The sequence below is a fragment of the Fusarium pseudograminearum genome, chromosome 2 (assembly GCF_000303195.2).
Source record: "Fusarium pseudograminearum CS3096 chromosome 2, whole genome shotgun sequence".
Lineage (NCBI taxonomy): Eukaryota > Fungi > Ascomycota > Sordariomycetes > Hypocreales > Nectriaceae > Fusarium > Fusarium pseudograminearum.
The window spans coordinates 1,883,183-1,894,873 of NC_031952.1; the positions used below are offsets into that span (position 1 = coordinate 1,883,183).

Below are 11,691 nucleotides of genomic sequence, written 5' to 3' on the forward strand. Positions count from 1 at the left end.
CACCGAGTTATCCATTGGGGGTCGCAAAATGGGTGTCTTGCTCAAGCTGGGCGTAATCCGCATGCTGTACTCTGACAGTGGTAGAGGGCGGTGAGAACGTTCTGCTGACGTGCATCGAGAGCTGCCCAATATAGGAAGCGTGGGTAGGAATATAAGGCTATTGCATATTGGGTGGTTGGACCCTTGAAATTGACAAGCCCAAGGGAGGGAGTCCGGAAAGTCTCGTATCGAAGCGCTGTGCTGTTTCATACTAATAGTCTTAATGAAGTGTCAATGTCAAGTCGCTTGGCATTTCCTTGCGTTTCTCCCCTACGTGGGAAGTTTACCAAGGTTTGACATGCAAGAATCGTGTTCGAGTGATATGTAAGTATCTCTGATGGTGATGATGATGCCCAGGTAATTCAGTGGGGATTGTATGATGTGTGCCTGCCTAACGCTGACTTTACATCACTTCAGGTCGGAGCTCCTTCCTTTCTTGTTATATCACATGTATTTTAGACATGCCTCAAAAGCAAGTCTGATCTTTGTGCATAGAGCTTCGCCTATTTCTTCTTATGGGAGCAGGTTAGTAAAATAATATATTTTTAGAGCCGTTATATGTACAAGGCAATGATTATATGTTCGATATATCTGATACTCCGCAACTTTCTGTTCAACATTTCTTCAACCTCAAAACGAAAGGACAGAGATTCAGTTTAAGTACAACTAAAGGTGTACGGTAACAATAGAAACAACAGCTCTGCTCCTTGAACGGGATTAAATTAACACAGGGACCTGGTCTTGAAATATTCTTATCAATAGAGTGGCCCTGGTCCTATGCCAGCATGTGCTGGAATACTAGGTCCATAGGTAGGATGGATGTTGGTCTCAGTGGTACACCCTCCAGGCGGGTCAGCCCCCCAAGCACGACAGCCATCTCAATCCTCTTGAACCCTTTAACTTGTCAGATGAGCCACCTTATCTGTTTACTAGGCCTATAAAAACACAATCTCGTAAAAGAAGAGCCAAGCCCTCAGAGCTAACGATTGTGGTACCTTGTTGTGGCTTGAACTGAAGGATACAGGGCTAGGTCGAGACTGTTGGACTCACTACCTCATCCTTGCTTCCTGCCTTGAACACCCAAAAAGTTGGCAGCAAAATAGGACCAAAGGAAAATTGGGGTTTTTTTCTTCTTCTTTCCCCTTTTATTAACTGGGCACTTAATCTCCTTGGGTAGATCAATAACAATGTCTCCTTTGTGTGACCAAGTCAAAACAGATCTATTATCTTATCGGGTAGTTGAAGGCGTGATACCCAGAGAGTATCTCGCCATGATTAACCTGACGTAGGTAGATACACAAACGTTGCGAATTATTTTTTTCCTCAAGCTTATACCCTGTCAAGAACTTGGTGGTTCCTATCACAAAAATAAATTCCTATATTACATCGTACTTGTACCAAGAGGACTGCTCTGTTGTAAGACTGGGATTTTCGAGGTCATTTCTACCAAATCGCCATGCGAGATTATTCGTTTACCTCTGAAGAACCTGGAGTCTTAGTACCTGAGACACAGATAAATACCGATGAAGAAGATGTCGTTCGTCATCGTGAAGACCAGCCCCTGCTTCACGCTCCCGATGAGGAGACCTGGAAACCCCCACGAGGGTTTACATGGATTCAGCTAGCCATCATGTCCAACGTCTTTCTCTATGGGCTTGACAGTACTATCACTGCCGCCACATACGCTGTCATCAGCTCCGAATTTGATGCGGCCAACACAGCCTCATGGTTAACTACTTCGTATCTTATCACGAGCACGGCGTTTCAGCCGCTCTATGGAAGAGTGTCTGATATTTTTGGTCGACGTTTGTGCTTCTTTATATCAACTATCACCTTTGCTCTTGGGTGTCTTGGGTGTGGTGTTGCGAGTAATGTGGTTTTCCTCAACATCATGAGGGCATTGACTGGCTTTGGTGGAGGAGGTCTGATGACAATGGGTGAGTGTAACTCTGGTAATTTTGCAACCATTTCACTAACCACGGTTTGAAGCTACCATTGTCAACTCAGACATGATTCCATTCCGTAAACGTGGAATGTATCAAGCTCTTCAGAACGGTATCTATGGGTTTGGAGCCATATCTGGAGCCTGCTTTGGAGGCTCAATTGCAGACCACATAGGATGGCGATGGTGTTTCCTGCTTCAAGCCCCGGTCTCGGTTGCAGCCTTGATCATTGGAGCTCTAGTCGTCTCTGACCAAACTACATATTCTGTATCTGAGAGTAACCTGGATACTGTTTGGAAGAGAGTTGACTTTACTGGGTCTCTATTAATGGTCTTGGCAGTCTCTGTTCAACTCTTAGGGCTAAGCCTTGGGGGCAACGAGCTCCCGTGGAGCAGTCCTTGGGTCATTGGATGTCTGGTCGGTAGCAGTGCTTTATTCGTGTTGTTCTTTCTCGTCGAGGCAAAGACGAGTGCTATTCCAGTTATACCTCTTCGATTGCTGCAAGGAAGGCTCCCCATTTCGACGCAGTTCACTAATGTCTGCGCAGGCATGGCCGCTTATGGTGTAAGTTGACCAAGAAAGAACCTTTGTGTACTCGCTTTACTAACTTTGTTTGGAAGTATCTATTCATGCTCCCGCTTTTCTTCCAAGTTGTTCTCCTTGACTCAGCTACCACTGCTGGGGCTCGACTTGCGATTCCATCTCTAGCGACTCCAATTGGCGGTGTTATTGCTGGTGTCGTAATGTCTCGCTGGGGCAAGTTGCTCACTCTTGTGCGCATCGGAGCCTTCTTGATGGTATTAGGGAATGGCTTAGTGACTTCGCTACGGTTCCAAGACTCAAAGTGGAAGTACTTTATTTATGTCTTTCCAGCGAATCTTGGCCAAGGCATTATTTATCCCGGAATTCTCTTTACTTCGCTTGCTTCATTCTCGCATTCTGGTGGGCTTCCATAGTTCCACTTGTCGACTTTTAACTAATAGATATCTAGACCATGCAGTTACCGCCTCAACGGTGTATCTCGTCCGTTCGATGGGAACAGTTTGGGGCGTTTCGACTACTTCTGCCATTGTGCAAACCACTCTTAGCGCCCGCTTGCCGGAAGCATTGAGCGGCGTACCAGATAAATGGAGTGTAAGTCTTTTTTTTCTTATCCAGAATATCAAGATATCCTCAGAACATGCGCTGATATCGCCGTTAGATCATTGAGCAAATTCGACACTCGGTCGATTACATCCACGAGCTCCCCTTAGACCTGCAACTCAAGGTTCGTTTAGTCTATTATGATGGAATCAGATATGCCTTTGGTGTCTCGACTGCCGTCGCTGTGGTAGGGTTCTGTGCCGCTTGCATCGCCAGCGGAACTGGACTTCGAACTACTCACAAATAGCCGAGTCTTCAAAGATCCTGTGGGGAGCTAGCCCTCAACGAACATCTAGTAGAATATCCGGCATGCGTTTATCCAGCCAATTTTAATAGATATATGAGCAACAGAGGCACTCAGAGTTCCCCCAGGGGTCAAAAAGCCATTCCAAAAGTCAGGTGGAATTCACCAACAGTTTCCGCAATCATCATAGACCGCTTTCCACCTGTTCACCCCCTTATATACCTAAGCTCTCTCAAAGCTCGACGGAGCAAAAGGAACCCACTCACAGCCCTTCTCGTTCGAAGGAGAAGGGCCAAATAGCGAGGTTCCGCCCGGGATTGAACCGGGGACCTTCTCAGTGTTAACGAGATGCCATAACCAACTAGACCACGGAACCAAGTTTTTCCTGATGTTGGATGCGAGGTCGCTGGAGATCTATTGCTATGTTCTGGGCGTCTCGTGTAGGTATTTACGTACCGGGAAACAACGAGGATATGCCTCCATAGTGTATAGTACACACTTCGGTCAAACAGGGAGAAGGTCGTCTGTAAGTTCTGTCATGATAAGGGGTTTGTGTGCTGCAAGGAAATTGTCGCTTTGATATATACTGTTTGGGGGCAGGTTATTGCTTGGAGGTCAACAGCAGACCTGGAATGATGCTCTTGAAGAGTCGACTCAAATCTATCTAACATGTAATCCGATGTGAAGGTATCCGAAACAAATGCAATGGATCCTCTTGCTTGAAGAGTTCATGTGTTGATAGAGGTCTGAAGGAGCGTTTTCTGAGTGAAGCTGAGGAGACTATTGAGGACACGAGAGCTTAACGACAATAAGTCATATGGTAGATAGTATCTTCATGCGCACAAATACAATGACTCAACGAATATCTCACATTTTGGAGACAATAGAATAAATCCAAGTGCAAACGCCAAGTTGCGGGCGGCCAGTTGCTGCTGCTGCCTGAAGCTCCAGCTGCTTGACAGTGACTGCCAGGCATTGGAACTGCTTCTGCAAGGGGCCCTCTTAATTGCGATTACGCGTGACGCATTCTCGTCCCTTTTCTTTTCTTCTCATTTCCTCGCATCAACTTCTCCTAAGTGATTCAACCTCACCTTCTCCAGCATCACCAACAATTCCAAGTCGGGCCTCTAACATCAGGTGTAGTCAGGGGTCAGGTAATCCGATTCGAAAGAAACTGCCTCCTATCTTCCTTGATCGAAGTTTCTCGGGCTTTTTGAAGCTCCAAATGCGCATGATAGATCACCATGTTCTATAGTCACGAGAGTAAGTGAGGCAATCTCACAACGCTTCTACTTCACCGAGCTAACATACATCTTAGTTCTCAGCAACACCCGATATGGGGTCGCTACTATCTGGTATGTCTTAAGGTGCTTGCAACTGCTCCAAAGCCCTCACTAACATGTCCCAATAGGCTTATCGCTACCGTGGGCAACAGCAGCCAGAAACGTCTGACTCGCAAAGCAATCCAAGGCGTCGACGTTCCAAAGGCATGCGAGACTATCATTGACCCAGGGGCTCCCTTGGCTTTGCGTCTTCAGGGAAACCTCCTTTACGGGGTTTCTCGTGTCTATTCTCAGCAATGCCATTATGTTCTTTCAGATGCTGAAAAGACACAATCCAACATGATGACATTCTTTCGAGCTATGAACACAAATGAAACAGACCCAAACGCAGGAAAGTCAAAGTAAGCATGTCTTTGTTGTCCTCGAAGTTCTTTGTAACTAACCTCTTCCTCTATCAAGGCGACACCAAATCACCCTTCAAGACGATCCGTCCTTTGATCCTTTGTCCGCTGTTCCAAAACTAGACCTTTTGGCCAGTGTCGATGATTTGGTTTTCCTTTCAACTCAATTGTCGACCCAGAACAATGTGTCTCAAATGACCCCTTTGACCCAAGGCACCAGTTCGTCTGGCCGGGGTAACTCACTCTTGAACTTCGGCATCCCGCAGTCTTCTCAATCTGGTCGGAGCTATCGTCTTCCAACTGACCTCGACCTCGACCTCGATCTCCCAAACCCATTTCATGCACAAGATCCATTCGAAGAATTCAATCCTTTCGGTGAAGATATAGCAAATATTCCCGATCTTGATCTTAACTTCGATATTGACGGCAACCTCGTTGATTTTGGCAATCCCGAGCCAGAGCTTCCTCCTCTTCCCGGCACTACAGCATACGAAGAACAGCTCCATATCCAAGCCGCCAACGCTGCAAGCCTCGACACCAACAAAGGGCACGACGCAGGTGATAACGTGATCATAATGGGTGAGGACCCTTTGCCTGATGCTGAACCATTTCCCAAGCGCCCGACTACCACGAAGCTTACTTCCAACGCTGAGCCAACCACTACATCGACAACCGAGACTCTGGAAGTTAAAGCCCCTTTACGACGGGGAAGGCCACGACGGAAGCACCAAATGATTGACAAGAAGGATTATGTCCCCTCGGCTACGATCCGAGGATGGTATTGGGCTTATTCTGATAACATGAAAGCTGTCCTCAAATTACGCCCAGTAACTACAACAGCCCAAGCCCGCCGTAACGCCAAAACCTTCCTTTTTGACAATGGACTTGCTGGTGTCGCCAAATTTCCATTGGGGAAGACTCACCCTCTGGCTGGAAAGTTTTCCGGGATGGCACTTTTGGCGCAGCTTCAGGGACGAGATCCGGAGCCGGAGCCAGAGCTTCAGTCTCGAGGTCGCCGTCGTACATCGGCTGAAGCTTTCCCAGATGAACAAGATGAACAGCGAAATATTCGTCAGAGGACCGGAAATCAGAATGACGGTGATGAATTTGGACGTGGGCACATCAACGACACGAGCGCAATTATGCTCGGTGAAGATCTTGCCCCTGAAATAGGATTGGATGCAGCGAAGGGTCTAGAAGATCGTCACTCGTCTTCCATGGCTCCATGGAGTCGTCCTCCCTCTATCGCGCCTGGCTCATCCCTTCGGGGACAGGGTAGTGTGCAGAAGAGACATCCTGCCCCGAGCCCTCTGCATGGCCGCGGCAGTGTAGTTCGCTCTATTGAGCGATTCAGCGACCTTCCCGACTTGGCTCACAATTCTGACGATGTCGCAATGTTGCACTCGCAAGACTCCTCGATGGGGAACGAAGGGTTTATGGGCGACTTTGACTTTACTGATGGGAAAGACACACAGAACTCCGGCGTTATCGATTCTTCCGCTCTTGATTTTTTGGGTTACGCCACTGCTCGTGCACAGGAAAGGGGGTATACTCGTCCTCGTGATCAGGCTGACCGTCGCTGGATTGACTTTAATGCACTCACCGAGGAGCTCGACGATCCGACCAGCACAAAGAAATTTGTTTCAGAGGCGTTCATGCATGTTCTCGTTCTTGCCACAAAGAGCTTCATCGCCGTGGAGCAAGAAGGCATCGCGGACAACCAACCTTTTGGTACTATCCACATCGGACTTACAGCTCCCGGGAAAGACGTCGATGACACAGCCGACGAGCTGGCTTAGGCTTGTTTTACAAATTACGGGATGACAGGCACGCCCTTCTCATAGACACGGTCGCTACCGGTGTGCCACGGGAAGATTTACAGCAAGGGCACTCATAAGAACGCAATTTTAGCGACATCGTCTGGGTTTGTTTTGATGGGGAAACAGAATTGATATTTTTGGAGTTCGGGAAAGCTTGGTCGGAGGCAATATGGGCAATGGGACAAACAAAAGGGACATGGGACATGGGCATAGGTGCATGCGACGATTTCGGGAAGCAAGATAGAGAGCATCAATGGGCATTTACGATACATGGGCGATTTCCCCAGACAGAGGCATGGTGCCGTCACAGTCGCATAATGAATAAACATGAGATCAAAATTAAGTGTGATTTATTGTAGTTCTTGTTCATCTATTCGTAAAACTCGTCATTTGAGGCAGCCTCTCGGTCCTCAAACTTCATGTACTCAAGACCGTCTTCTGAGCCAGCATTAACAAACTTCCAGGCCTCATGGACCGAGTCGAGGATAGAATCATCGAATGCCAAGCTTTGTGAAGGGGATGAGAATGTAGCAATGTTTCCGTCAATGCTCAGGGCGTTTGTTCCATCGCCCTGTTCATAGTACAGCTTATAAAGCAGTGGAATCACGTCTTGGCCATTCGGCACAGCAGACAAGAGAGACGAAAGAGCCTTATCTAGAATCGATTTCGCAGATGGTGTACAAATGGCACTGAGGTATATGACATCTATGATTCCTTCGTTAGCACAACTGTTCTTGAAAACTTATGAAAAGAACAATAACGAGAGGAGGAAGGTGTGTATCAGTTTGTCAGAGATTTGATCGTCATTAGGGTTCAGACAATGTAGATAAGTATTCGGTATGTGAATCATCATAACACCAAGGGGGTAGAAAGAAGACGATATTGTAACTTACATTGTCCAGAAGGGCACTCCCCAGTGTCGCTCGAGTGTACCATTGCGTAGACTGGAAACTCTGAAGGATTTTCACCCTCAGAGACCGAGCCTGTCGGAAAAGCCACCACGGCAACAGCAGGCACGGGAGCGCCCTCAGTAAGTAGTTCAAAGAGCGAAGACAAGTCCGCCTTTGTCACCACTGTGAGCCTGCTGATTCGAGGGCTATTGGGATCAATCGTATCGGCGCCTTGAATCACCAGTTTGGCCTTGACATCGATATCGTTCGTGAACGAAAGCTCAAGGGGAGCTTCGGCTTCAGCAGAGCTGGAGCGTTCCAAGCTCTTGATGCCGGAACCCAACATGTAAGTTGCGCCGCCAACAGCAGCTGCTCGGCAGCCCACTTGAGCTACCTCTGACAGGCCACCCCATTTGGGATAGACTGCAGCAAAGCCAGTACCAAAAACGCCCATGGAAGTCAGATGTCTGTTAATCGCAGTCAAACCATCCTTGACTAATATCTTGCCATCATGGGTCAAAGTCAGTGTGATAACATAGGACTGAAGAGCCGCATCGAGTTTAAACTCAGAAACGAGAAACTGTGCGAGCTCCTCGTCGGCATGCGGAGTCCACGTTTCGATTTGAGGTTCCGAATTGAAATCAAGCACAAACTTGAGGAACTTCATCAAGGACCGCTTGGACCGAGCAGGGATGGACTTGTTGGAAAAGACATCTTCGCGAGTCGAGGGTATCCGGCTGAGGGAGGGTATCGATGCGGGATCCGACGAGGGCTGGTAGATGTAAAAAGAGCCGACAGCGAGAAACTCGATCTGGCGAAACGCTTTCGAATCAACGAGCTGGGTGACGAGCTTCGACCGCGAGTGTATCAACTGAGGCGCGAAAGCCAAACTGTAAGCACGTGCTGAGCCCAAGGCGTCGTCACGCTTTGCTTCCGCAGCAGAAAACAACTGGGAAGCGTCGGCGGATCGGTTCTTCTCCGCCCATTCGTCTGCCTCTTGGAGGCTAAGAGCGGCTTCGCTACCGCCATAGAATGGGTTGGGATCGACGTGAAGTATGTTTTTGCCTGAACGCGACAAAGCTCTTCAACAAAGAAGGCTGGGTCAGTCCGACCGAGGCGACATCTCGACGATGGAATCCAAAGCTTACAGGGCTAGGAGGGACTGTTGTAGCCCAGTGCCGCTGATCACTACATCCCACAGGGTGTCTGAGAGGGATTCCATGGTTAAGGTAGATATTGTTGGAGAGGAGGGAAAAGGAAAGGATGAGAGTTCATTTGCCCTTTTTATGATGCGCGAAGATGAAGGATATTTCAGGTGGGGCAGGGTTGCTAAGCCAGCTGGACCCATGTAAAAACCACGTGGCCCGTGCGCAGAGGCTGGGAGTGATGAAAAAGGATTGGCCAACATTTTCCTCTCCTCTTCTTCTTTTTTCCCTCATCATCCGCTCAGCCCTTTATGCAATGTCTACCTCTTCTGGCGGAACATTGCCTGTGGCGTGGTAGTTTCATTACTATTCACTTTATGAGTGGTAGAGCGATTTGTCTTCCGGTATCTCCTGCCCTAGAATAAAGTCTGAAAGGGTGGGTCGAATGGTATAGACACATTTCTTCTCCAACGTAGTTCATGATAACCACGACATTGTAGTTAAGGTCACGGCTTGAAACAATTGTGTGCAGTTTAAGTCAGGTATCATTTTTATTCGGGGTATCATAAATCTACGACTGAGTAATGGCCGCGTTGAACTGTTCCCATCGCTTCGTCGCCCAGCCCAGGAATTGTTCTGATGTGAGAAACTGAGGGGTCAAGGCAATTCCTCCGTGCTTTGAAATGGACAAGATGTTGACATCGTCGTCCTTGCAATCCACCACAATTGTCACACTCTCGTCGCAAAGTGACTCTTCGAGTCTATCGGGATCGACGAGCATCCAGAACTCGCCGTCGGTGGGTCGGTCGGTTTCCTTGCCAGTGAAGACGACTGCTGTGCAGGCGATTGGAATGCTGGTGATGCTGAGAGGCCTTGAATCTTTGCGGGAGCAGATGATCATCTCTCGATCCAGATCAAAACGAGCTCCGGGGAGCTTTGTATCTCGTAGTGCGGCCATGGTGGCAGCCCAAGCGGCGTCAAATGGGTTTCCGTCAAAGGAAATGAAGAAGATATCGATGTAAAGTACCCAGTAAGCCACAACAGACCGGTTCTCATTGACTGTCTCGGCATCATCCTCTTCCATGCGATCCTCGGCAGCTTCGAAGTCTTCCGAGGGTGCTGTGTGCCATATTCGTAGATCCTCGGGGTGGATAATCTTGGAGCTGTGGAGGAGAGAGTATATCCGTGTGCTGAGAGTCTGCGCAAGAGTGCTTGGCGGGCCACCAGGGAGAAATTGAGGGGCGCATCCTGTAGCGAGCTCAATGTTGGGAACAAGCAGGTCGTACTCTTTCAACTCGGTTTCGGTATTGGCAGCGCGGTAGCTCGGAATGTTTTGGGTCAGGATAGTCTCAGCTCGCACACCGCAGATGACGGTTGTGTCGCCCACACGCACCACGGCACTTCCGTTTGCGTGGGACAAACTCGAAGCGTTCACTGTTGGGGCGCGGACCTCGTCTGATGCTCGGCCGTTGCTTCGAGCCGGGCGTACATCGTTGGAAGAGGGCTTGAGGTTGGCAAGTAGATAAGGATGAGGTGAAAGTTTGGCAAAAGTTGACCGAGTAAGTCCTGTTGTTGACGCCATTTCTTTTTAAGACGCAGAAGTGGAAGATATTTCTCTATAGCCCGCGGAAGACTAAAGCTGATTGTGGTGGTCGAGATTGTTGGGTAAAATCTACTTTTGATGTCAATGATGAAAAGTTGTAGGCATGGTCGCAGCCTCGTGGAGTCGAGTGTGGGGCCGAGATCCTGTATAACCAGTTAGAGGTTGACAGGCTGCGAGGCTGAGATGCTCCCAGCTTCGTCGTTTATAGGCATAGGGTAAGCAAATTGGCTTGAATTATTGAATGTCTATAAGAATTTGGAATCGGATTGGATTCTTTATTTTTATGTTCACGATGAGCTACTAACTGAGGAATTAGTACTTCTCCTTCAATTTGTTTCTTTAATATTGTAACTGGCTGGTGTCTAAGTCCTGTAAGTTGAGTTTGTACAATGACCTCTGTGTTCAACTTATTAGTTGGGTGATGGTTGACTACTGAGCCCGTCCTTGCTCAACGCAATGCGATTCATAACATAGAGCAGAATAACTTGACTGACTCTATCGTCCGAGTGTACGAGCTTCCTTTTCTGTCAAACTATTACCTACCTGGTAATTACAAAGCGCGGAATGCTGGTCCGAAGGACAAGATCGACGGCCTCACGAAGTAGCAAACTCATCACCAACACGAATGCATTATCACTTACACCGTTCGGCATGTTAGAGGCGTGGCAAAAGAAGTGACCAACAGTCTACAGGGAAGCCTGGACCTTCTGTTGGTCCTCTCGCCTCAAGGTTCGTTTGTAAAATCCCACTGCGGCCCGCAGTGACTGTGCATGAGAGTTAATTCATCACCAACAACTAAGTCTGATAGTCGTCATGGTGTTGTTCGCCGTCGAACGATGGGTACGGATACCATTTTAACATCAGAAAATTGGTCCTGGCCCGATCCATCACGCTCGGGCGATTCTTGACCCTTTTGGGATTATAATGCCCGAGAAGAGTAAGGGGACCCTCGAATGAAGTCCAGAGCTTCTCTAGTACTTATTAGCAGACAAGTTACGCACGAATCGAAGGACGTATGCGCTTAAAAACCCCAGAAAACCATACAATCTCCACAGCGAATCATATTTGATCTGTTACCGCCCGTTGACAACCCGCCTGAATAGTCACGGCGTCACTAGTCCAATCAGAGCAGCCTATCGCAACTCATCACCATCACAGCAGCAGCGTTACATATTTTAAA

The 11,691-nt window shown here is 48.2% G+C and overlaps 4 protein-coding genes across 4 annotated transcripts; 2 read left to right on the forward strand and 2 right to left on the reverse strand.

Moving 5' to 3' along the window:
- Positions 1-1,495: 1,495 nt before the first annotated feature.
- On the forward strand, positions 1,496-3,372 carry FPSE_06456 (uncharacterized protein; the record flags this gene model as incomplete). Its single annotated transcript, XM_009259574.1, has 5 exons — positions 1,496-1,976; positions 2,029-2,546; positions 2,603-2,924; positions 2,974-3,116; positions 3,184-3,372. The coding sequence occupies 5 exons, from the start codon at positions 1,496-1,498 to the stop codon at positions 3,370-3,372; spliced, it is 1,653 nt and encodes a 550-aa protein (XP_009257849.1).
- Positions 3,373-4,613: 1,241 nt separating this feature from the next.
- On the forward strand, positions 4,614-6,852 carry FPSE_06457 (uncharacterized protein; the record flags this gene model as incomplete). Its single annotated transcript, XM_009259575.1, has 4 exons — positions 4,614-4,632; positions 4,688-4,724; positions 4,781-5,053; positions 5,112-6,852. 4 exons carry the CDS (start codon positions 4,614-4,616, stop codon positions 6,850-6,852), a joined length of 2,070 nt encoding a protein of 689 aa, XP_009257850.1.
- A 391-nt stretch (positions 6,853-7,243) lies between these two features.
- FPSE_06458 (uncharacterized protein) lies at positions 7,244-8,985 on the reverse strand (the record flags this gene model as incomplete). Its single annotated transcript, XM_009259576.1, has 3 exons — positions 7,244-7,578; positions 7,767-8,845; positions 8,912-8,985. The coding sequence occupies 3 exons, from the start codon at positions 8,983-8,985 to the stop codon at positions 7,244-7,246; spliced, it is 1,488 nt and encodes a 495-aa protein (XP_009257851.1).
- Positions 8,986-9,479: 494 nt separating this feature from the next.
- Positions 9,480-10,490, reverse strand: FPSE_06459 (uncharacterized protein; the record flags this gene model as incomplete). Its single annotated transcript, XM_009259577.1, has 1 exon — positions 9,480-10,490. The coding sequence occupies one exon, from the start codon at positions 10,488-10,490 to the stop codon at positions 9,480-9,482; it is 1,011 nt and encodes a 336-aa protein (XP_009257852.1).
- Positions 10,491-11,691: the final 1,201 nt, after the last annotated feature.